The following is a 25,426-nucleotide window of genomic DNA, read 5'->3' as shown; positions in this document are numbered from 1 at the left end:
TACGTAGAATATAGTGTGTGTACATAGAGAATATAGCGTAGTTAATTATGCACATACAAAAACAGTCACCTTTTACATATATGTATATATACACTTGTATTACACACACATTCATGCATTTGTTCTTTCATATAGCTGTATTTATCCTCACTACAGTCTAAGACACCCTTTTTATAGCGCTGTATACAGCGTACAACATTTGGCAACATATAACATAATGTGTAATTTTTTAAATTATATACATCCACATTCTCACAGACACTATGCTTAGCTCTGTACTAGTCAAATATATATAGCTATAAATGAAACTATATTATATATTCTCTCACACCCCACGCTCTCCTATTTTCCATACATGCATGTATTTATAAATGCACACACAGCCTCAAGCTCTTTCATTTTTATCTCCAAGTATAAAACAATAATACATATCTAACAAAACATAATAGCGTATTTTGTATATGCCATATGTAATATAGTATGCCGTCTATTAGGCATATTTACATTGATATGATGTAATATATAATTATTATATATTGCTCTAGATTATATATACTTACATATTAGAACATTATTTATAATTATATACTACACACAGCTATATGTAAAAACCAAACCCCACACGCCCTTGCAGGCTCCTGGTCTTGTAGGTGCGCACGTCTGTTGGGCGCTGCACAGACACCCGTTGTGCAAAGCCACACTATCATAGATAAAGTGCGCTGCTAACGCCGCGCGTATAACGCAGCGCCGCAGCGAGCGTGCGCGTGCACCCCCCCGCCCGACAGCCAGCCGTGTAGATAGTGTAATATACAGGTAGACAAAAAGCATATGCTATTGCAGCTCTCCCTCTATTTAACTAGCTGTGAACCACCAGGGACACCTGCTCTTGCTCGCACAGACACCTAGGCCTTTACATACACACAGGTGTATTCTCTCGCTACACACACGGCCCAGAGAGCCTTTTTATATACACAACCCATAACATGTGTGAGACACTACTATAGAATGTATAAGCTAGCATATATATGAAAAAACACATATATTATTAACACATATACATGGTTTAGCTAAAAACACATAGAACCAGATGCTTTTTAATACATGGATAGGTTTATACTCTATTCAGATAATTTCAGACACCCTTTCATTGGGGGTGTTTGTTGGAGAGGGTGTGTACACACAGGTGTAAATATGTGTGCCATAGGCACTATATATATAAAAAAATTAACATTTTTAAAAGAAAATAGAGACTGTAAAACACAGCATGCTTAAATATAAACCAATAAACCACACATATTTGTGTGTGTATATTTAATTTAAAAAAAAGTTGGACTCACTCAATGATCTTAAGGCTCTTTTCCAGCCTAACCTCGAGTTCTGTGTTGCTGCATCATACACACAGCATCAGCCAGATTTTATACAGCTAAACTGTAGGATGTCATATACTGCATGCCACGGAATCTATGATATACTAACCATTGTATGTATAAAATATAGCCACATACCACACCCAGCACTCACAAACACCTGCTCTTTTATGTCTGTGCTATTCTAATATATGTATGACTATATTCTCTCACACATGCACACACGCTTGGTCACACAGTGACACGTAGGCTTAGCTGCGTGTGCGCTACAAAGGCACTCTCCCTCTCTCATTGATTACATTTACTCTTTAATGGGGCGGGGGATGCACGGACACCAAATGAAGACGTGTGTCCTGATTTAAGCCCCGAGCGTGTCCCACAGCCCGAGGCGATGGCGTGACTCCCACCCCGGGGCTGAAGCACGGCACAGCTCAGCAGTACGAGGGGCTGAGACTAAGGCAGTGCATCAAAAAACCCCCAATCCAACCCATTTTTCTGACTTACAGCTTTTCTTTTACAGCTGAATAGGGCAGGGCCCTGCGCTGCCACGTCAGAGCTGTGGCAGGGCTCGGGGCACAGGTGAGCACTGCGCAACCGGCTGTTGGGGTCCCAAACCTCGGCCTCTTCCAGCAGTGGCGGCTGAACTGAAGCCTGTCGGCCAGAGCGGGCTGTTGTCCTGCAGCTGCTCTTCTCCGGTGTCTGCCCGCGAGGCAGCAGCATTTGGGGCAGGCGAGGGGAGGCCTGCCACCTCGGCCGCTCCCCGCTCGCCTCCCCAGAGTAGGACAAGTTTGCTTCAGCCACAGGCACGTGTTACCTCGCATTTCACCTGCGCAAAGATTTGTCGCCTTTGTGCCGCGTCTTTGTTCTTCAAATGCGAAATGATCCTGAGTCAGTTTCTAAATCCTTGGGTAAAGGAGGGGAAGGTTTGTGGGGTAGGTTCAGGGGGTGAGGTGGCTGCCTTTTTGCTGGGTGGAGCCACCCTCACAACTTACAGGCTTGTTAAAACCGCTTTGAAACAAATATTTTACAACTATCAGGGTCTTTGATACACTTGGAAAGCAAAAAGGTGCCGGAAGTTAGAAGAGCAGTCACCTAACAGCTCTTGGCGGGCAGTTTCCAGAGGCAACACTCACCTCACAGAGCTCAGAGAATGGTTTTATCAGCGAGAGCAGCACGAGCCCCGCTCTGCTCCCAGCACTCCTCGTACGAGGAAGGGATAGCTACATTGCTCATTTGTGACGACACTCATTTTAGTTAGGAGAAACCCTGCACTTTGGTTTATTAAAGGCGTGTCTGAGCAGCTCCTGAGCAGCAAAGCCTGCTCAGCTTGCACCGAGCCAGAACCCACGTCATGGACTCAGTGCAATGTTACCCAAGATAAACGCAGAGGGCTCCCAAAGCAAACGCTAACGCAGAATCCGTCTGCAAGGGGCACTGTTAGCAGTGAAGGGAAAAAAAGATACATTTGGAGAAGGAAGCCTCACTTTTTCTTCCTGCTGTGACTCAAAAATTAGGCCATAACAGCAAGAAGAAAAGCAAGCAGGAGCAGGCTGCTGGGGTTGCCTCCCATGACAGGGTCCAGAGCCAGGCCTAGGGCAGTCACGGCCCAGCAACTGGTGGACCGTTTTGAGACTAATTTTAATTGCAGAGTGCACGGGTTGTTCATCGTACATAATAACATGAAATTAAAAGTCAGGGTTTTTTAGTAGTTACTTTATTAAAGCTACAGGATGATGTTAAAATGACTACAATATTCACATAAGGCTAGCAGGTTTCTAACTTCACTGAACAAGGACAGGCCCCGTGTGCCAAAAGGGGACGGAAACACTGACCATCGCCTCTCCACGGGCTCGTTTAAGACTACAGACAGTGCCTCCTCGGGCCCAAGGCCCAGCACGTCTCACACAGCAGCTTGGAACAGTTCCTCACACCCTAGTGGAAGAGACAGTGCCCACTTCTCCAGTGCAAAGGCAAAAGTTTTTTCAAGATTATGGATTAAACTGTACCTGACGTGTTCACAGCTCAGGACGAGGAAGGCAGGTGGAATGAGGAACCTGGATAAATCACCTCCCCTCACTACTGAAATTCCCGAGGAAAGAATTTCCTACCAGCAGCCCAAGGCCCACACATACAAGTATTTACAGAGACTTGGACACAATCTCACAAGAACTAGTGTTTGATGCTCTTGCTGAGGCCAGAAGCTGTCAGGCACGACAGTCACCTGCCTTCTGCTGCAGCAAGAGATCCCAACACTTCAAAAAAGTCACCAGCAACGTGGTCGAAGGGAGCGCAGCACAACCCAGGCACGGGGCGTCTCGTGGGCTCCTCAGTTAAGCTCCTCTTTGATAGGGGTACAACCTGAGAAGAAGCTGGTGTTGCTGCTCAGCATTCTCCTCTTTCTCTTGACAAACGGTATCTGGTTCTCTTGGGACTCCTCATCTCTCACGAGCAGAGAAGAGGCAGTGCTGGGCTTCTTCACGAGCATGTCTTGGTCTGTGATATCTTTCAGCACCTATCGGAAACGTTAAGACAGTTGTGGAGCTGGTTGCTGCCCTGAGGGCAGCCAGCTTGCACCGAGCTTGGAGGCAGCGCGCACGCAAGTTGCCAGGCCAACGCCAAGGGTTGCTTAGTTTCTTTACTCAAGTCAAAATCCTAAGGACAAATTCACAGGCTGAGCAGGAAGAGACAGCGTTTGGAACAGTGCGCGTACACATGGGACAGGAGAATTTGTTTAGCTGAGGCAAAATTACAGCTGCCGAGTCAGAGTGCGCAAGGGCTCAGGAGGAGCAGTACGCTTGGACACAGACAGGTAGGGGCACGTAGGACAAAATCCTCAGTTACCAGCCTCTTAGTGCTGGAAGGTGCAGCAGGGAAGCACGGCCAGCCTGAGTGGCAAAGTTTTCGTACAAGAACTTAAGAATACAGCAGGCTCAGAACTTAAATACAGGCTGGCTTGGCAGCTGTAGCCTGGTCAGACTTCTCTAGCAGCAGTCTATCACCTTGGGGCTTTCTCTTCTTTAGACCCAGCCGCGAACGAGGCGGGCGCACATTCAGAGCCACTGTAGGGCTTTAGGCAGTACCTTTGTAGTTGGTGTGACACACACTGGCTGAAAGAAGGTCTCTCCTGCAGTCACTTCAGTGGGGTCTTCAAGTTTGAAGGAACCTTCCGAATCCCTGGTTTGGTTCTCACTCAGCGTGGTGTCCTGAGGGGCAACACGATTTTGAAGCACTTTTACAATACCCATCCCTTCCTTTCCCACCAACGGCTGAAGAAATACTAGGGGTCCCTAAGCCACCTTCTCTCCAGCTGCAAAGTAATTCGTAGTACAGGACGCTAGATGCATCTCTCGGGCAACTGGTTTCATAAAATAGTCAATAATTAAAGAATTGCTATGGGAGGTCTCTGCTTTACATCTCTAAGAAAAAAGAGTAGAGCAGACATTTCTAGCAAAAGCTCTCAGGAACATCAGCTGCTCAAGAACCTCCCACACGCTACAACCCCCTCCCCAAGTTATCCCTTCCATTCTTCAAAAAAAAAAATCAATCTGAAAGCAAGTTATGGTTTTATGCCATCTAAAGCTAAAGATACAATTTTTATTTACCAAGTGCAAAAGAAAGACTTAAATTATTTGTCTTCAGTTTCAAGGCTGGCAACTGGCACTCAGTAAGTCTACGTGACTTGGGAGGTGACCCAAATATCTGTGTTTAGTGCAAGAGCCTGGCACTGCAGTGGAAAACTCTGCTTTCGGTTACCACAGATAAACCCTGAACTACAGTGACGTTTACAAGTGTTTCAGAAAGGCACGTTAGCTTCAGCTTGACAAACAGTGCACGTACGTTTAGCACGAGTAGCGTAACTGCTTATCCACCCATCCAGCTTTGCTGGAACCCACGGCATAGCCCGGACGTCGGGCGCGGGCCCTTCCGCACCCCCGAACGCGGCGCTACTCACCGGGAAGCCGGGGTCTCTGTTTCTGCACTTTGCCGAGTCACAGCTACAGCCTTCAGTGCAGCCCACCTTCTGCTTCCTGCAGCCGCACTGTCTATTTCCACACCGGCCCTTGCAGGAACACTAAGAAAGAGAAGAGTTCTGTGCAGAAACAGCTCCGGTGTTTTACAGACTTGCATCTGGATTGCCACAGCTGTCCCTGCCTGCAGCAATCTAAAGGGCAGTACCTTCCCCAGGCTGCCAGGAACCTTTTATTGCTGCACTGTTGGTCCTGCACCCCAGGAAAAGAAACCTTTCCACCTACAGAGCCATCTCTCGCTTCAGCATCCCCAAAATAAGCATCTTCCTACTCAGTCCCTGACTTCAAGCTACCCAAAAGGACGCCAGTTTCAGTGCGTTAAGCTAATATTTGTGTGCTAGGAGGCAAACCTGTGCCACCACGCCTGGGGCCCTCCCTCTAGATGGAGGTGACCCAGTTTAGCTACTTCACAGCAGAGATTCTGTGCTGGCCTGGGTACGTGAAGTGGCAGCGGACCACACGGAGCAGCTGCTCCATGCTACCGTTCTCAGCTGAGCAGTAACTTGCACAGGGGTTCCACTGGGCTACGTAAACGAACTCAGAAGAGCCGAGGGTCAAGCACAAGGCCTCCTTCCTGCAACACGGCCAAAAAGAACTCCCTGAAACCAAACCACCAGTAGTACCGTCATTCAGGATTTATCAGGTCAGCAAGCTCCAGTGAAAGGAGCTAAGCTAGACCTTAAAATTCATATGCTTTTCTGTGGTAACTGCTGACATTTGCAGTCACTCAGTAGTGAAATATGTAATAATGTACCCCTCTGTGAAGGGGAAGGAGGACACGTCTCACAATACAGGCCTTGATTCCTAGAAATTCAAGCCCAAAGAGGCCCATTGGTTCACAGTGACTTGTGTTCGGCAGGTTCAAATCATCTCTTTTATCCCATGGGGAATTGTTTCAGCAGCAGGCTGAAGCTTCAGGCCCAGCACACTGCAGCGGGAACGGCACGCAGGGATGCATGACCCCTTCTTTCCCCCCGCTAAAATAGGCTCCATGAAGGAATAAGGCTGCCGCTAGGACTCACTATCGCTGCTGTCTGAAACGTACAGGCCAGTTCAGCCACAGGTAGCAGGACAGAGCACATGTCTCATGGCAGAAGATGATTTGTCCAGTCAAAAACCCTTTAGGAAAGTGTCGCTGACTTTGGGCAACTTCTGCTTTTTCTGTCAGAATACGATAAATAACCAATGCCAGCAGTACTACCGCATTAAGGCTGTTCAGAACAGCAGTGGAGATGCCACAGTCTCCCTCTGTACAGGGATACAGGCAAGCGATTCCCTTATAGGCAATAACAAGTCAAAGGTAACTGGATCTTACCCCCATCATGCTTTTCTTCACTCCTTTGACTGCTTTTACAGGAACCCAGTCTGCATCCTCCCTCTCCTCTCCAGACTCCTCCGAGTCAGACAGCAGCTCTTCCATGTCCATTTCTGGGGTTGGCGCACGGGGTTTTGCTGTCGTTTGCCGGCGAGTCTTTGGCTACACACAGAAGTTACAAGGGTTGGGGCGCCAGAAGAACTAACACTGCATTTTATTAAGGCACTTCAGAGTCCCACCACCACAGTCCCATTCCTCTTAGACAGCCAAGATGACTGTAGGGTTAGGGAGGGGATGAAGATCACATTGTCATGATTAAAGATTCAATCCGTCAATTTAAACTGCTATAGCTGACAAATCCTTGGAAACTTAATAGATTTGTGTCACAGCCTTGACAAAGTAGTTTAAAATCTTTTTTTCCTCCCAGCACTAAAGGTTTGGCTCTTTTGCAAGGTGATGATTAAACTTTCTAGGACAGATGCCTTGCTCCATGATTCAGAGACTGGAAATGCTACAGAGAAAACACCTGGATTACTGAGGATAGAGTCAGACCTAATTAGACTGAGAAAACAGGTTTGGTTTTTGTTTGCTCTTATTTTTTTAAAAAAAAAGATCGAAAGACTAGTGCAAGCTAGGTTCAGAAGTATTCTGAGAACAGAAGCCTTAGGGACTGTCTGAAGTAGAGAACAGGCCTACTTCAATAAAGCAGAACAAGATAGAGTGTAAAAAGCAACGCGGGAGCAAGAAACCAAGATTGCCAATAGCCAACATTAGCTTTTGAAAAGAACCCAGATGTGACACAAGCATGAAAAGCAGTATGCAGAATCTTTACTTTGGGTGGAATATAATCAAACGAAGAATCAGGCGACTCAGACGGTATTTGCTGAATGTGACGGAGCTTCTGTCCACTGGCAACTTGGAGGAGCAGCAGTTTCTGTTAAGAGGGACAAAAAGAGTGAGCTTTGCAAAATACGTTAACCCAACTGCTGAGAAGCTCTTACTGCTTCTGTCTGCACGGATCTCTACCTGCTTAAGAGTGTCGTTCTCCTGGAGAAGTTCCTGGTTCTTCTCACAGATCTCCCTCATTTTCTCCAGCTCTTCCTCCTGTTTGTAAGACAAGATGAGATCTGTAGGCTTACTTGTGCTGCCCCCACGTAGCTCTTTGGGGCAGATTTTCCTATTTGGATCTTTCTTACAGGATCAAAGGGGCTGCTTTGTATTCTCCAACAGGAGACCAGCTCTGATTAATCAGGAAAATCATTAGTGCTACAACCTTGTTTTATGTATAACGCTGCCTATACAACAGAGGGAATGGGATCCTTTCAGAATGACCATTTAAGACCTAAACCTCCCTCTATTTCTAAGGCTTATCTCCAAATTAGGTGCACCTAGGACTGATCTTGCTTTAATACATGACTGAACATGCCTTCCCACAGGCGCTTGCTATACCACTTAAATCTCTTAGTGACAAGACAAGGTGCAGCTTGTAACATGTTTAGAGCATCAGGCTAAAGTTCTTGCCTTGCTGATAGCACAAGGGAGCTGTTCTCAGCAAGGATCAGTAATGGCGTGTTGAATACCCTAAAGGTGTTCCAGCATGGAAGAAGTTTGCACGAGCTGGTCAGATCATGGCAGGCGTCCTTGCTGCATTTACATTTGTTTAATGGAAGAAGATACATAAGAGGAAAAAAAACAGGCTTATTCAAACCTGTACAGCAACTGTCCCCTGCAACCAACAAAACTGAGCAATCTTAGCTACAAATGGAAACGCTCTCAGTCTTTCTGCACCTTCCTCACTCTAAAGCTACTATTCAAGTAAGAGGGAGCCCTAATGAGCACACACCCACGCCCCCCCAAGCCAAATCCAGACACTCTACCTGGAACCTGAGTCGCTCTTGCAGCTGTTTCTCTTGCTCACTTAGTGAGTTTTCCAATTTCTTCTCTGCTGCTTCTTTTTGCTGGAATTGGCTAAGTAGGTACAGAACCTAAAAGGAAGTCAATATAATGGAGGGAAAGAGGTGTGAATTCCTAAAGAGACACTTGGCAGCTCAGGAAAAGGCCTTGACAATTTTAGAAAGATTCTTTCTGCCACTTCCAGCATGATTCTGCCCTGATCCACTTTAAAAGTTATCCTGTGCTCAGGTGTAACATCCTCACTTAGAGCACTGCAAAAAGTTATTGAATAAAACAAGCTGTGCAGGAGAGAAAAACAAACAGGGAGATTTCTTGGGATTTTGTTAACTATCCTGCAAGAGTCTAACAAATCTTGATCAGATACACACCAACAGACTGGTTTCAGCACAACATTTTGCCTTTATCTCTGAGCAGATCTGGGAATCAGAATCCCAAGACACAGATGCTCTCAAGACTTCTATCACTTGTGCTTTACCTTCTCCTGGTGGTGTTGTTCCTGCACCAAAAGCTGATTTTGGAACTCAGCCTCCATCTCCGTTGTGTGGTTTCGCTCTTCGATCAGCATCTTTTGTATATCTGAACAGTTGGCTTTACTCTGCTGAAGGCTGCTCTCCAACTTGCTTTCCTGCACTTTTGAGGAGACCAGCTGAAAGACAAAAGCAAGACGACTGCTTGGGTCAACGAGTTCCGTGTTTTATAACATCTTCTGGGGCACACATGCTTCAGTCTGAAGGCGAAGCATTTCTGCCTAACTTCCAATGACCCTGAGAGCTGCACTGGCCATCAGCAACTGGGAAGCGAGATGAGACGTTCAGAGCTTGACATCTGACAGCCAGCACAGAAGTGCAACACAGATAGCAGGAAGCTTTGTTAACAGCTCTAGATTAATCTCCTTTCCTGAGTATCAGGGGACCCCAAAAATGAATGCTCTCTCATATTATCTCCTTTGTTCTTTTCCTTTAATTTCCAAGCCCCAGGGGCTGATATGATTCTGCCATTCAATTGCTCTTTCCTTGATTCCATGTTAGCCCAATTCCTAATCTTTCCTACCCCCAGTCTTGTTTAAGCTTCTCCTATCCCAACATCCATTCCACTGCTTCCACTCTGACCTCAGAGCAGGCCCCTTGTTTCCCTGCAGATTGCCTTACTTGTTCAGTGAGTATTTTTAGGCACTACTTCTTCTCTTCCACTTGTGAATTTTGTCTCTTCCCTTTTACTATTCCCATGCAAGCCTCCTGTAAGCACAGCTTTAGCCGTTACCTCAAGATGGGCTAAAATGTGTCTATTCTGTTTCTCTCTTCTTTTTTGGATTTCACTCCCCAATAAACTATTTTAATAAGAAGTTGTGAGAAAAATAAACCTCATTCAGTACAGTAGTGCTTTACTCTAATTCATCTCTGCCATCAGCCTGTTAAATCACTTCCTTTCATTCCTGGCTAAGCACTTTGAGCCCTTGTTTTTAGCGATGAAACAGGAAAAATATAGAACTTACCTCTCCAAGGAGATACTTCAAAGCACATTTAGCCTCTAGAATAGTTGCAATACTGTCCCAGCGCTGTTTCACACGATCTCCGTTGTCCGCGTCCAGGAGTTTCTGCTGCAGATCGGCTATCTGGGCACTCCTTTGGAAGAACACATGCATTTGAGGTTACAACACAGCAGAAAACCTGGGCTAGTGTCTGGGCTAAAATGACTGTTACCAGTATATTAGACAAAATAGCTCAAGTTAATATTTTGACTGATTAGTACAGCAGTTGGAGCCTGCAATGCTATAGCAGGGAATTCCTCCTCCCCTCTACACTTCCAATTAGGAGTGCAGTGTTTCCCTCATACAGAGATGCTCACAAACAGTTAAGAACAAAGCAATCTTAGTGACTGAGTATTGCCCTCATATCCCCACATCTTGGAAAAATTCAAGCCAGGAAAACCACATGGTCTTATTTCATAATTTTTAGTGTCAGTGTATAAGTTACTTCACTTTCTCTTCTCTTTCACGGAAGAGCTGTAGATAGAGATGAGGGAATAAAAAAAATGGAGGCAAGGCTGTGCAAATCAGCTTTGCCATACTGCCTTACCTGAGCGCCATCTCGGTCTCCAGACTTTCTATCTGCTTCGATATGGAAACGTCCATCTCTGAGGCCTGCAAATCTGCGAGGGAGTAGGTGCGTCTCTGAAGAATTACAGCAATGGACAGAAGTGAGCAACAGGTGAAGAAACACATGCAAGACCGGGCTTTCACTTAGGGACATTTCAGCAAAGAGGAGCCAAGCTATTACAAAAGCCTCCAAGTATTTCTCTGTAGCTTAAATTCCACTGCTCCTTCCCAAAATTCACAAAGTCTTTGGTAGGGGGTGTGACCCACTCACATCCACCAGATGCATTGCATTAAGTAACAAGTTACTTCAGCAACTGTTCCCTGACATGCCAGAGAACAGTAACAACATTAACCCTTTAACTTTGCTTCCAGAAAAGGAACCATCTGCATCCCTACTTTCTGAGGGAAAAGATCAAATAGGAGTGGATAACAGGAAGTGACAGTACTTGCTGAACAGCCAGAGCTGTGGGACAGGGAAAATGGTATTTCCTTCTTACCCGGAGCTTTAGAGGTGGGTTTTCCCCAGCCTCTTTCTTCTCTTTAAGCTGAAGAAGCTCCTGTGCCAAGGTCTTTCTGTCTTCCAGAAGGTCTGCAAGGTGCCATCGAGCCTCTTCAGTACTAACGAGAACTTCTACTTCGTTTGCAAGCCAGCTCTGAAGGAAAAAAAACCACCAAAACCCAGTATAGTATCAATTTCAGGACTGAGCCCTTCTCTGAAATGCCTTCACAGGTAAATTGAATAATCCCATTGTCTCCCTTAATACGCAAGTCCATGTTCCTCCCCTCTGCTCTCCAGCCATCAACCCCAGCAGGACCTACTGAGTTAGCAAAGCTAAGTTTGCCCATTTGTTGGAATGCACAACACTGTCACCCACTTTTACTCGTGCACCAACTCCTTCCATTCCCCGATTTTGAGTCTCCTTCCGTTTATCTGCAGCCTCCCGTTGTTTCTGCAGAGCATCCTTTAGGCGCTTGTTAGCGGCTGCTGCCTGTAAAATATTTTACACAAAAGCTGAACAGTAGTTACTTCACTTAATCTGCAACAGCTGAAAACATGAGATATTCACAATGCAAGCCAGACATTGAGACAATGAGAAGAAGTTAATAAAAACTTCAGGATTAATCCAAGATGAGCGAGTCCCCCTGATTTAGTTTCCTTTGCTGAGATTCCCAGTTTGAAGAGAATCTACTTCTAGGCCTCAAAGTAGAGGAAAGCACCCAAAAAATGTTTTCAAGATGCATTCCCTCTATACAGCCATCCTGAAAGAAATTTGAATTGCAATCTAGCGTAACCACCCAAGCTCATTTTACACTTTTTCTAGCTTGTGTATCTGCAATAGATTTGCCACAGCAGCCTGATGATCAAAGGGTAATCTACTCTTCAAGGAGCAGATTTAACTAGAATCCCTCAAAGACGACACGACAGAAGCACAGTATTTTCTCTACAGCGAGAAAAGCACCTATTTCTAGACCTCCAAGTTGTGTTTAAGAAGTTTCTGCATACCCTATTACAGCCTCCAACCACACTCTGCAGACCTTTAGGAACTGGTCGGGAGTTTCTAGCAGACATTGGCTCCTTACCTCTTCTGTTTTGCGCCGAAGTACATTGGCCTGCTTCTGGAAATCTCGTTCTAGCTTAAGTAGCTCATATTGTCTCTTGCGGTCCTGCAGGGAAATAGTGTTAAGACAGACAGAAAAGTCATGTGTTACACTAACACCTGTGGCCAGTTTCACACTTCTTGGAACAGAATTATTACATTCGCTGTTCTGCAATGCGAATGCTTCACGACAATAATTTCACTGATCATAACAAGCTTAAGCCATATAGTGCCTCTGAGAACAAATGGCTGTTAGGCTTAAAGCGGCTGGAAGGAGCTCCACACTTTCCATCAAAAAGGTTTAGGAGCCTGAAGGCTGCAAGAGACTGCAAACCATATCTTTAAGACTTAGTGTCCCAAAGCACTGGGGAGCAAACTTCCTTCAGTAAGAATTCCTCTGAGACCAGAGCTCAGGAGGTACAGATGTTTGCTGTCCATTACACTTGAATGCTACAAGCCAGCTGGATTTCATTAATAATTTTCACTGTTTACCTGCAGATTCAATATTCCTTTGAAAGTTTAAACACCTCCCATTCTGTGGCCAACCCCTACAACTTTAAATACTTAAAAATATTAGATATATTTGCCTTCTGCTTTAGAGCTGAATCATGATGACTATGTTGATAGCTTTAAGGTTGCCAGACACGAGCGAGCGAGTCAGTTTATGACAACTGGTGAAAGGTGGCAGCCATATGAACTAATGTTTTCTTCAAAGCATTCCCCAGCTGTTTTTCAGATGCTTGCAAGTTAAACAAAGCCTTACAGCAAACGCTTTAATGATTTGCTTCACTCTTTGGAGGGAGGTACAGTTTGGGGGCTTATTGTTTGCTCACCCGTTCTTTCAGCTGGATCACTTCCTTGTCCTTCTGTTGTTTCCACTGCCTGAATTTCTCAGCATCATCTTTCATTTGGCGCATCAGCTGCACCCTTTGGTTTTTCATTTCCTGAAAAATATAAATTGCTGGAAGAATTGTCCAGTATTTGCATTCTGGGTAGTTTCAACCTACATTCCCCTAGTGTGTCTGTCAGGGTGAGGAGGGGCAGACGGGAGATATTACAGCGTGCTGCTCATTCAGAGTACATGCCTAAGGACACCCGTGAAGTGCTAAAACCCAGGAATTCATTTTTTTTTAAGGCATAAAGGGAAGACTGCAATGCATGAAAAGGAGTGTGGCCAGCAGGGCGAGGGAGGTTATCCTCCCCCTCTACTCTGCCCTAGTGAGACCACATTTGGAGTACTGTGTCCAGTTTTGGGCCCCCCAGTTTTAGGACATGGAACTGCTTGAGCACGTACAGCAGAGAGCTACCAAGATGATCAGGGGACTGGAGCATCTCCCTTATGAGGAAAGGCTGAGAGACCTGGGTTTGTTCAGCCTGGAAAAGACTTAGGGGGGATTTAATCAATGCTTATCAATATCTAAAGGGAAGGTGTCAGGATGACGGGACTAGGCTCTTTTCAGTGGTGCCCAAGGACAGGCCAAGGGGCAACGGGCACAAGCTGGAACACGGGAAGTTCCACCTGAACGTGAGGACAAACCCCTTCCCTGTGCGGGTGCCCGAGCAGGGGCACAGGCTGCCCAGAGAGGCTGTGGGGTCCCTTCCCTGGAGACATTCACACCCCGCCTGGACGTGGTCCTGTGCCCCTGCTCTGGGGGTGCCTGCTCAAGCAGGGGTGGGACGGGATGAGCTCCAGAGGGCCCTTCCAACCCCCACCAGTCTGGGATTCTGTGACTGAGGCAATAAATTATCAGAATAGCCAGAAGACACTCTGGACTTCTTTTATTCCTCCAAGTCTCAGTAGTCACCTGCCTATTGTATTACACTAGCAACTGTGGTCACATAGCCAAAGGAATCTTACAAAAAACTGGTGTTCTCAGCCTAATAAAACAAAAAGCAAGTGCCTTCTGCCTGAAAGCTGCTTTGTCTACACTGGAGCAAGCCTGAGAGCTGCCTGCTAGTGTTAGTTACCCTGATCTCCTGGTTCAGTTTGGAGACAGTGTGTTCTGTAGATTCCTTCAGCTTTAAGAGCTTTGATTGCTCATTCAGCTTTTTCTTCAGCTCATTAATTTGCCCTTCCAACTCCTGAAGTCTTTTCCGCCGCCTTTCACTCAGTCTGTAAAGAAATCACACTTTAGAAACAGTCCCCCACTAATAACTGGTATTCTCAATAAGTACTCTCCAACTTTAGAGACACCTCATGAAAAATGAAGCAATTGTGTATTATCATCATTCACACTGACGAAAGCCCACTACCAGGCTTCTCTGCAATTCATACAACTCACATGGCACGTTACAGGGACCCACTTGCATCAAAATAAGATCTTTTACAAGTAGAAATGCAAGACCACGAGTTTTCCCAGGCACATTAACGGTTTTCAGTGCTATAAGCCACATGGCTTGCCTAGTCACTTACTTGGCTTGGTTGACATCCTTCTTTGCCATATGCAGAGCAAGAATCAACTCCTCCTTTTCTTTTTGCAGATTGCTGACCTCCAATTCCAGATCCTTGATATTAGTCTAGAAAGGACAAGAGTAGTAAGCCTCCTAATAAAAACCTTGAAACTTCACTTTGAGACAAAGCTTTAAGACACGAGTCCTTGAGACACACCGTTCCTTTCCAACAGGCTGTAAAACGCGTCCTCTAAAAGCAGAATGAGTGCCAAAGGGCTCGTCCTCCATACACTGAAATCTTAGTCAGTTCACAGAACCATCGTAACAAACTAAATGATATGACTGAACAATTTCACAGGTGGGAGATCCCGCACACCTAGTGAAAAAGGGAAACCAGATCAGCTGGCTGGACTACAAGAGTTAACAATGAAGCACTTGCATTTGGGCTTGGTGTGGCCAAGCAAACCTCTGAGTAAAAAGCAGAGAAGCCCATTTCACATCGAACAGCTAATAGCTTATTTCAGGGAAAAGAGAGTCTTCTGGTGGTAGAGCTATTTGTAGATAGCTGGGCAATGTTCACCCCGCCCCCACCTTCTCTACTGACACCCATAGTTAAGTCCCCCATACGCCCAAGGGGGCGGTGACCCAGCTTAAGGAAAGAGATAGACACAATAAGAACATGCTCATGAGAGGACAGATCTCCTCCCTTCCCTCCTCAGCATGGAGCGACTGCATCAACTGGGAAAAACAAACCGAACGCATCCTCACAAGAACTATTTCAGAAGAGTTTACCTGGTATTGGGACTGAATGGGCTCCAGCTGACTATCATTCTGAGTAATTTTTTTGGCAAGTGCCTCTTTCAGAGCCAGGGCTTTATTCAATTCAAGCAGCTCTTTGGACATCTGTGCTTGACGGAGGGCATGTTGAGTGGTGAACTCATCTGAGGATCTCTTGGTATCTTGGCCCATTTCTGCTTCCTGGAGGAGACACAGCAATGAGCTGCAGAAGCCAACCCAAAGCCCTTTAAGTCTGATCAGTTTCTGCAGAACACTTCAAATTCATTTTTTACGTAAATAAGTAGATATTCAGAAATGAGAACAGGTTATCGATCTAGAACACATTAGGCAAATATAAGCATAAAATAGCAGCACATACAAAAGCAACACATATTATTTACCAAACATTTGGATTAGAAAACTAGCATAAAGGACCCAGTTAAAAGGAGTGCTGAGGGCATAAAAAAAGGTGCCCCTGTAAGGTCTGCACTGCTGGACTCCCCTCACTTACACCTGTAGCATCCTGTTCAGATTTTGCCATCTCTGTAGCAGCTTCCATTGTGGCAGCATGTTCACCCTATACATGACAAAGAGAAGAAACTTTTGGTAAAAAGGGAAAGATGAAGTAAAGTGAAGCTACTATGACAAAGCATTATGTTCTTCTCCTCTGGGCCATCTCTGGAAAGAGGATGCCGTCTTCTTCCTCCTTTAGTAAAATAAGCGTACTCCTAAACTAGCTGGACAAGGCAGTCTTTCTAGTCTTCCCTGAACTCCAGCACTGGCAGCCAGCTCCTCACGAGAGTACAGGAGTCTGGGAACAGGAGGAATGTCTAGTGAGGGAGAACAGCAAAGTTCCTCAATTAGACAAAGATTCAGCAACTTCCATTTAACAATTTCAGGTCCCAGGAACTGAGGCTGCTCATTAAAACTACCAAGACTATAACTCTCCTTCTGACTTCTGGATTGTAAATCCATGCTAATCTCCCACTATAAGATTCTTTTACAGAGACTCTTCCTTTTCCCGCACCACGTGCAGCCACTCAAGCACAAGTGGCCTTTCTGCAGTATTAAAAGCACAGCAGGACAAATTGTTTTGACATGGATATCAAGAGTCATTTAATACTTGTAATTCCTAGGCTCCTTAAGCGAAGTTTCCACAGAGTGGAATCCACTGCTCTGCAGATCAGCGGAAGAACCCTAGGTTTCATTAGTAAACTTGCCTGGCACACACACTTCTCTCCCTGGATTCAGTCTTACCTGCAACTGAGCCAACACTTGCTGCAGATTGCGAATCACCTCTATATTTTCTTTTAGTTCCTCATCTTCCACAGTCTCTGCCAGCTTCTGAAGATCAAGCTTGCATCTGCAATGCAGATGTGGGAATAAGTCCCTGAGTATTACATGGGACATTTGTGTCACATGCCAGTGAGGAGCAACTTTCCCCACTGAACACACAAATGAGTTGTGGATGAACAAATACAAATTGGCTTTTCCTGTTTATCCACACCCCCCCCCCCCCCAAAAAAAAAAAACCAAACCAAACAAACCAAAAAACAACATTTAATAGCGAAAAAACATTTCCTTAGCATGAGTGGGGTGTGGAAACAGACTTACACAGCATGCTGCTGAAGTTGCTCTAGTTTGGCATTCATCTTCTCATTTTCGTGTTCTGTCTAAGAGAAGTCAGAATTATACTGAATTGTAGGAAAACCAAGAAACCAGAAAACAGCTGATTTATTTGTAGCAAGATATGTTGTCAGTCTGTGGCAAATCAATGCACTGAAAGATCTTGCATGATCATTGCCACTAGTTTGTTCAGACTTAACACCCAGTTTCGCAGGAACATACACTGCAGCGAATCAAAACAAAGCAGAGCAGGAGGGTGGGAAGAGGGAAGAGAGAGAGAAAGCGTGTGCACAAGTGCTGGTATTTAAAACGTTAAAGCAACAGAAAAGCTGAAAGATTCAGGTCTACTCTTCCCCACAAGTCACCAAACCTACAGGCTTTGACAGGCTCTGGGAGACTTTTGGTTCCAAGTATCCAAAAGCTAGAGATTTGAAATGAATATGAAAGGAACATTAAAGAGAGATTCCTAATGTGCCATTAGCACAGGAGGTGCTAGTGATTAATCTTCAGCTAAAGGGGAAAGTCATGCAACTTAAAGCTCTTCTTGGGTAACTGAACCTTACCAGAATGATCCTCTCCAACATCTGGGCTGTCTGACCAGCGGCCTCACTCAGCCCTCTGCTCAGCTTTTGATTCTCCTCCATTAGTGACTGGTTCTTCTCCATCAGGGACTGAAGATTCTCTGATGGTGCCATACTACTAAAACATTAAGGACCGGTTTGCTTGTGAACATGACTTCGCTAGAGGTTTGTAAAAGTGCTGAAATTACCTCCAAGCTTCCTAAATAACTTACAATAAATATAGGTTGTAGCAGATGATCAGAAATAACTGGAGGAAGTCTGGTCTGAATTCAGAAATGTAAGTAGTACAGCATACCAAAAGTAGATGTTTGCAAGAGAAGGCAACACCCTTTGGAAACAGTAATGCTGTTTAACCAAGGGTAAGTCTGTAAACGGCATGAACTTGAGTTTTGGAACATCCTCAGAAGACAAGACCTCCACAATCCAACTCTTTCCTGCATTTTGTGCTTTCAAGAACAATGGAGATGGAAGTGCTCTGTATTTAGAGGTAGGGGAGTGAGGAAGAAAAAGGGATGGATGGATGGATCTGAGAAATAGGGAGTTAGGAGACAATGCCTAATTCTGCTCATATTTCCTACAACAGATTTTTGCAATCTTAAGGGGTTTCCTACAAAAATAAGTGACCCATACATGAATGGAATTTCAGTAAGCACGGAAAAAGAGGAAAAAAGGAAAAAATTGTCTAGATGCTATTAGAAAGCAACCAGCTTGCTCTGCCCACGCTCTACAGTGCTGCCTGGAGCAAAGGTGGTCTAGAGCCTTTGGTGGTGTGTGATGGACATCAGTTCCATTGAGATTAATCTACAAGTCTTACTTGAGAGACACTGGGAGGGTCCCTCCATGGGCCTGCAGCAGTAACACCTGTAGCTGTTGTACCTAGAAAGACAAACAATTACCAGTTTTAAAGCTCTCCCATATAGTAACTAGATGGTTGAAGGAACATGAGTAAGATCCTTAGTTTTAATACAAGTGACTTGCTCCACAATTGTCCTTTTACCATTGCCTGTGGAAAGGGATCATGTTGCTACAGTATTTCAAGTAATTTACTCCTAAAAAAGCTACCTTCTCTTTATCAGGGTTGCTCAGATCAGAGCACGTTAAGTCACCCACAGACAGCTGACATACTGCAGGGTGCCAGAGACCTTGCTGATCCAAAGGGCAGGTCTCCCACTTAGCGGAACCAATGCTCTGTCGCTACCTTTCACATGAGACAGTCATATCAATTGCCTTCCTACCCTACTTCCATATGTGATTTGAATTTACAGTATGTTTATTAACACGCAGGAGGCTCTGGTGAGCACTCCCATGCAGTAAGCAAGACCTCTTCCTTGTTCCATTGTGGAACAAGATTACTGTTTTCCTACAGAGAGGTAGCATGAAAGACCATATCATATGCATACGGTCAAGCAAGCACAGCAAGCCTGGCTAGCTCTCATTAGTAGACAAGCCCTTGGGCAATTTTAGCTTTGGGTTTAACCAATTCTAGTTTATGCAACTTATTTCCCTCTGAAGCTGACCACAGAGGAACACTCTTCACCTCCCACTCCGTGCCAGGCATAGGCAGGTGATGTCAGCAACACAACCATCTCTCTGTCTCCAATTCTGCCTGTAGCCTGATGGGCAGGCGATGATTCGTTCAGTAGAAGGGAAACAGATGTCACACTAACACTACCATTTTTCTATGGCACTGAATAGTTGCTGTAGAATTAAAAGAAATATTCACGTGTTCCCTTTCCAACACTTAGACAGCCATCTCAAGAGACAGAGAAACACATACTAATTTTTTTCACATATTTTGTGTAGCTTGGCACCCAATATCTTTGCTTACTAAGCTTAGTACCAAAAGGAGGGATCTACTCCTCTCAAAGAAAGCACCAAGTACCTGCTGCTTTAGATGATGCAACTCAGCCGCCTGGGGATCAAGGTTGACTATGGGTTTATTTTTTATTTTTCTTGCTCTGTCAGCATAACGCAAAGTATTTAGAGTTTCTTCTAGATTAGAATCCGCTGGGCTTACGCAGGCAATCATGAGAGTGTGGCTGTTACCGCCCAGAGAATCTGAGAAGGAAAGCAAGGCATAATCAAAGCTTTAAGAGACAGCAAGAACGACTAGTTAAATATCATCATTAAGGTATCTGCAACAGCTAAAAGATATCCAGCTGTAGGTTTCTGTCATTGTCATCTACTTTCTCCTCTGCCCCAGTCAGTACTATACTAAAGAGCTTTTACTGAAAGACACAGTCATGCCTCAGCTCTAAGCACCGATGATTGTACATCAGAATCCCCCAGTAATATTGTCCTGTTAAGTAATTTCTGTAACTGCTGTAGTTTCTGTATGCCATTTCTGGCATAGTTCTTTCAGGTTTTCCTCTTCCTTCTCCCAGACAATAACACTCAAGATCTCCATGCATATCCAGACTATCTGAATTCACACTGTCTTCCTATTTAAAGAATTATCGGCTAAGAACAGACTTGTTCAGATCATCAAGCTGCATGGCATTTATCCTTTGGTTTTACACGAACACATACTGGCTACTTAAAATTTTTGAGCTGAAAAAAGGACCCCATATCCAGCTCCACATAATCCAGTTTATTTTTATTAGATACTCTCAGATATGGCAAATACTGAAGAGCCTAACCTTTTGTACCAAATCAATTAACTACCAAAAAAAAAAAAAATCACAGTAAACTGCGTTACTAGCCCACATTAAAGGCTATTTTAGATAAAATGTATTAAAAAACCATCGCAACTGTTGAAAAATAAGTGCCACGAAGACCAGATATTCAGACTGAGAAAATAAAACATAAATATGACGTGCACAGTGCAGGCACAGACAGCTCAAGCTTCATTCTGGTTGCAATATCCTTCAGTAAGTAGCTATAATAAATCTCTGCTTCCAGACTTAACTTCTCATCTTCCTTCTCCTCACAAAAAAAAACTTGCACTCAATTTGTCTGGTTTCCTCCTAGCATCTAGGAACTGCAAAGGAGCAGAACTCATTTATGAGTCTATTTCAATGCATTTGCAACCTAAAAATAAGAGTGCAGAAAAGGCTGAGCTTCAGCCAGAAGGGGAACTAAACCAATAAATGCAATGCCTTTGTCAACAGCAGCTACAGCTTTGAACCATGGCTGTATGGCTGTTCGGGGGTGTTTTGCTACTTTGCCATTTAAAGTGCACCTGTAGATTTAGGCTTTATTATCATCTGCCCCTTACCTTGCAGTAGCCTTGTTAACTTTGAGTCTCTGTAGGGGACAAACCCACCCTTTTTATTTTCATCACCAAGAGCACTGATCACATTCCCCAGGCAGAGAAGACCTCTGTTTATGTTGATGCCTGCATACAAACAGATGACAGCAAGTGAAGCCACCTTGACAGCTAGGAATTGCTCATTTCATGCCCTTATTAAAAAATATAAGGAGGGTTAATTAACTCTTATAATATGCTTTTTTTAAAGAACTGCTTTGCTTTTCCTTACAAGGACTCCGTTTATTAACTCAAAAGCAGTAAGAAACCCACACCATACCAGTTATTTTCCTACAGACCTTCTTTTAGTCGGTCTCCCTCAGCCTTGGTCTTCTTTTGTCTCTCAGAGCCAGCAAGATCAACCAGGTGTAGCTTGCAGTGAAAGCTGCTGTTCCTATGGCAGAAATAGACTATTTTACTCTCTCAAATAAACATGCAGTTAAAAAAGGAGCAGTCTAGCAGTTACTACAGTTAGGCTGAAAAACATACTTCATATCAGAGACAGCCAAATAAAGAAACTGACTCAAGAGTAGCTCAGCTGAGCTCATCCAAGAGCAAGAATGAATGACAGCACTAAGAAATTCTGAGTACGTCTTGACTCCTAAGAGCTTCTAGGAGTAGCTGTACAATCACACTTACTTGTCATTTTTCTTTTTCTGATCAATGCAGATTGTGAAGATGGCATGGGACCGTGAGGACTGGGAGTTCATTGCCGTGGAGGCCACTGTTCTGGAATTGTTCCCTTGCTCTAAGCAGGATACAGTATCTTGGGCACAGCTGACATTTTTTTCTGTTAACCCTACAATCTGTATCAAGGAAGAAAGCATCATTTATCCTCTCCTTCCTCTTCACCTCAACGTACATCACAAAAATTATCCCCTCTCTTAGGCTACAGCAGACAAAGTAAAGTCTCTGTGTAAACACATTTGCAAAAGTCAGAGTCTCACTTCAGGCCAGAGGCTTGCTATGGATTCCCCCAGTGAAAATTTATTCTGAACTCCAGATCAGTAACTAAGTCGCATCACCTCTCCGTCATCCTATTCCTACACGCACACACCCAGTTCCTCTGTGCCTGCTTGAGCTATGGGATGGAGCTTGAGCTATGAGCCCACTGAGCAAGGGATGGAGACAGGGCTCCTGAGTACTCTGTGGAGAAATCCCCAGCTGCCCTCAGGTATCCCCTGGCCAAGCTGGAAGTTGTGCCCATCACAGGCAGAAAAAGGGGAAGCTGGCTGAAGGGGGTGAAGTATTTGCGTGGAGAGAGCGGAGGAGAGGCAGGTATTAGGGATGTAATGGGCAGAAGGGACTGAGCAGTAGGGACTGGCCGTGCTCCTCTGCAAGCTTGCACTTCCCCTGAAGGACTTGTCTCCCTGGATCACAATGCCACTGCTAACTCACGGAAGAGTCGCACCCCCGTACTTTAGAGATGACAGTGAGCAGCATGAGAGTACGCATAAAAAAAGCATTAATGGACCAAAGCTACAGGTGTCGTGCACACCTACGCTGTGCGGATGACAGCCAACAACCTACCCACCACTGCAAAACAAAAACGTACAGACGAAGGACAACCGATTTAACTACAAAACAAGCACACAGAGCAAGCAGTAGCGAAAGGTTTTCTGCACTACACTGTAAGCACGCATCTGTACAAAACTGCTAAATAAAACTTGGGCGCTTAACTAGTTTACCCTCGGGGTCCCTTTGTTGCAAGCTACTTCTGTCAAACCGAAGAGTACGACTGCAACAAGTTTGAAATTTGGTGAAGGGAACCAAGGTATGAAGTTCTCGGATAGCCACCTAAATCAGCCCTCAAAAAAGAAGTCAGACTAGGACTTGCAGGTGCATTTGTCATGAATGTCTAAACCTATTGGTGTTACTCTGAGTAAACGTAAGGATCAACAGCTCGGTTTTGAGGGGAATGAGTAATTGTGATGATTTCATACACACTAATATAAAGCATTGTGCTGTATGTGCTCAAGGAGTAGGGCAGCTGTTTCACCACAACATTCATCCTAAGCCATGTCACCCCCCACACACCCATATCTAACAGGGCAACAGACCTTTATGCCCTCTTTCGGATCCTCCCGTATGCTGATTTGAGAAGACCGCTCTTTTGATGGGCATAGCAGGTCTAGAATGTCCTCATTGTAGATCTGAAAGCATCAGAAGAGCAGTTCAGAGTTAGCAGCCTGACAAGACAAAAATTTTTGTAAAGAAAGATGTACAGTTACGCTGAAATCGTGGCTAACTGCATGACATTCTATTCGCTTTACTTTTAGAGAAAAATATCTAGAACTTGGAATCCAGTTCCTGACAAGACCACATGTAGTCTTAGGTTTTGATTTGGTTCATAAATGCCTATTACTTGAAGGAGGTGGCCTCATTAAAGCTCACTTTATCTGTAATTCATAAGTTCATAACAGTTTGAAAACCAAAACAACTTTTACCTCTAGATAAGAAACCTTGAGGACAAATTCCCAATCCTGCCTTTGCTCCTTCTCCTTAAACAGCAGTTTGATTACCCGAGGGATGACCCCCACGCTAGGGTCATGCTCTTGATTGGCAGTGTAGGTACCTCCCATAGAGTACGTTTTTCCAGATCCCGTCTGTCCATAGGCTAAGACGGTAGCATTATACCCTAGGGGGACAAAGGGCACCCAGATCAGACAGTCACGTGGGAACCAGAAGAAGTTCTGATGAACAAAGCTACATTCTAGTAAAAGCATCCTTCCAAAAAAACCCCCGTCCCTCGCTATCAGTTTACACAACCTTTATGCACAGGTCACAGTTAGCAACATCAAGGGAAAAAAGTCAATGAAAAGCTCCCCAAAGCACAGATAAAATTATTATTCCAGCCCTTTTTGAAGTCTGCTCTGTTGCTTCACTAAAGTTAGTCACAGAAAGACAGGGTAGAGTTCTCTGTCATCCCAGCGCCACTGTAGCATCAGCAACACCTTCTGGTGTAGGATGCTTATCAGTTCATCCTCTTATTCTTCATAGAAGTTTCCCTCTTTACATAAAGAGCTGAGGAACCAAAGTGTCCCAGTGAACACATACGAGTCATTTTGTTATCCCTACAGAGTACAACAGGCTGTGAGCAGGTAAGATTTGACACTTCTTACTAGAGGCTGGAGTCGGTGTCTGGACAGCACAGGATTTTATTTTTTCAGAAGATGAAAGAAATGAGTTAGAATGGAGAATGAAACAGGGCAGCACCTTCTTCTGCACAGCTGAGCCCACCAAAATGCCCAATATTTTAAAGCAGAGCTTGACCTCAGCTGTCACACACCTTTGAAGATGCCCCGTATGAGAGGGGCAACGGCTGTGTTGAAGACTTCCTCTTGCTCAACGGAAGGGTCAAACACATAGTCATACGTGAAGGACTTATCGTTGCCTACGACCACCTGTGGAGGAGAGGGGACACACGACACTGGCTGGGCACCCCAGCGCCCTGGCAGCAAACTGGGGGGCGGCGGGGCCGGCTCCCTTACCTGCGGTTCCCCCGGCACGAAGGAGAGGCACACCTGACACCCTTCGCTGGTCTCCTTCGGCACCAAGGGGCGGCAGCGCAGCGCCACACGCACCGGGATCACCTTGTCATCTTCCCTCACCATTTTCGGTCACCGCGGCCGCCCTGCAGAGGAACAGGAGCCGGGTGAGGCCTCACAGGAGACAACGCCCGCGGGTACCAGGAGGTACCGCCCTGGCAGGGCCCAGCGCTGCGGCCTGCACCCCTCTGCCCGGGAGCCCGGGGCCTAGGCCAGTGAGGCGCCCGGGGCCAGCTACCGACACCCGGGCCGGGCCCTCCGCAACGCCCGGGCCCAAGCGGCCCCACCTGAGGAGAGCGGCGATTCGGGGCAGCACCGTAACCCACCTGGAGGAGCCGCCACCAGTACCGCCGGTTAAGATGGCGGGGCCGCAACCGCCAACATTCAAACCGGGGCCGCGCGCCGCAACCGCCAATGGCGGGGCAGGGCGTCAGGGGGCGGGGCGATCCGTGAGGCGGCGGTGCGGGACGAGGGGCGGGGCGGTGCCGTGAGGCGGCGGGGTGGGACGAGGGGCGGGGCGGTGGGATCCGTGAGGCGATCCGTGAGGCTGAGGGGCGGGGCGAGGGGCGGGGCGGTGCCCGTGCGGCGGCGGTGCGGGGCGGTGCGGGGCGGGGGATCCGTGAGGCGATCCGTCAGGCGGCGGGGCGGGGCGAGGGGCGGTGCGGTGCCGTGCGGCGGCGGGGCGGGGCGGGGCATCCGTGAGGCGATCCGTGAGGCGGCGGGGCGGGGCGAGGGGCGGTGCGGTGCCGTGAGGCGGCGGGGCGGGGCGGGGCATCCGTGAGGCGATCCGTGAGGCGGCGGGGCGGGGCGAGGGGCGGGGCGGTGCCGTGCGGCGGCGGGGCGGGGCGGGGCATCCGTGAGGCGATCCGTGAGGCGGCGGGGCGGGGCGAGGGGCGGGGCGGTGCCGTGCGGCGGCGGGGCGGTGCGGGGCATCCGTGA

General features: G+C 46.1%; 1 protein-coding gene across 2 annotated transcripts; it reads right to left on the bottom strand.

Annotated features, from left to right (window-relative positions):
- Positions 1-3,059: 3,059 nt before the first annotated feature.
- On the bottom strand, positions 3,060-24,911 carry KIF4A (kinesin family member 4A). 2 transcript variants are annotated; one of them, XM_064462823.1, is made up of 31 exons: positions 24,814-24,911; positions 24,431-24,573; positions 24,229-24,343; positions 23,387-23,577; positions 23,000-23,092; positions 21,579-21,745; positions 21,239-21,333; positions 20,910-21,029; positions 19,575-19,750; positions 18,507-18,568; positions 17,675-17,810; positions 17,100-17,158; positions 16,743-16,848; positions 15,997-16,062; positions 15,501-15,686; positions 14,731-14,834; positions 14,286-14,430; positions 13,151-13,261; positions 12,301-12,384; positions 11,595-11,708; positions 11,217-11,372; positions 10,700-10,794; positions 10,117-10,246; positions 9,100-9,270; positions 8,588-8,695; positions 7,737-7,814; positions 7,543-7,644; positions 6,711-6,872; positions 5,320-5,439; positions 4,448-4,570; positions 3,060-3,879 (listed from the first exon to the last, which is right to left on the bottom strand). In XM_064462823.1, exons 2-31 carry the CDS (start codon positions 24,551-24,553, stop codon positions 3,694-3,696), a joined length of 3,684 nt encoding a protein of 1,227 aa, XP_064318893.1. In that variant the 5' UTR covers positions 24,554-24,573; positions 24,814-24,911; the 3' UTR covers positions 3,060-3,693. The 2 variants fall into 2 exon arrangements, with proteins under 2 accessions (XP_064318893.1, XP_064318894.1); XM_064462824.1 differs by having other exon boundaries at positions 17,675-17,807.
- Positions 24,912-25,426: the final 515 nt, after the last annotated feature.

The sequence above is a fragment of the Phalacrocorax carbo genome, chromosome 11 (assembly GCF_963921805.1).
Source record: "Phalacrocorax carbo chromosome 11, bPhaCar2.1, whole genome shotgun sequence".
NCBI lineage: Eukaryota > Metazoa > Chordata > Aves > Suliformes > Phalacrocoracidae > Phalacrocorax > Phalacrocorax carbo.
This window is presented reverse-complemented; position numbering and strand designations above follow the sequence as displayed.

Excerpts from the sequence above, each read along its gene's own strand:
- KIF4A (XM_064462823.1), bottom strand. The coding sequence starts at position 24,553 with ATGGTGAGGGAAGATGACAAGGTGATCCCGGTGCGTGTGGCGCTGCGC. Across the intron at positions 18,569-19,574 it reads TGCATCATCTAAAGCAGCAG|GTACAACAGCTACAGGTGTT; the intron begins GTACTTGGTGCT and ends TTGTCTTTCTAG. Across the intron at positions 7,815-8,587 it reads AAGAGCGACTCAGGTTCCAG|GAGGAAGAGCTGGAGAAAAT; the intron begins GTAGAGTGTCTG and ends TCTTACAAACAG.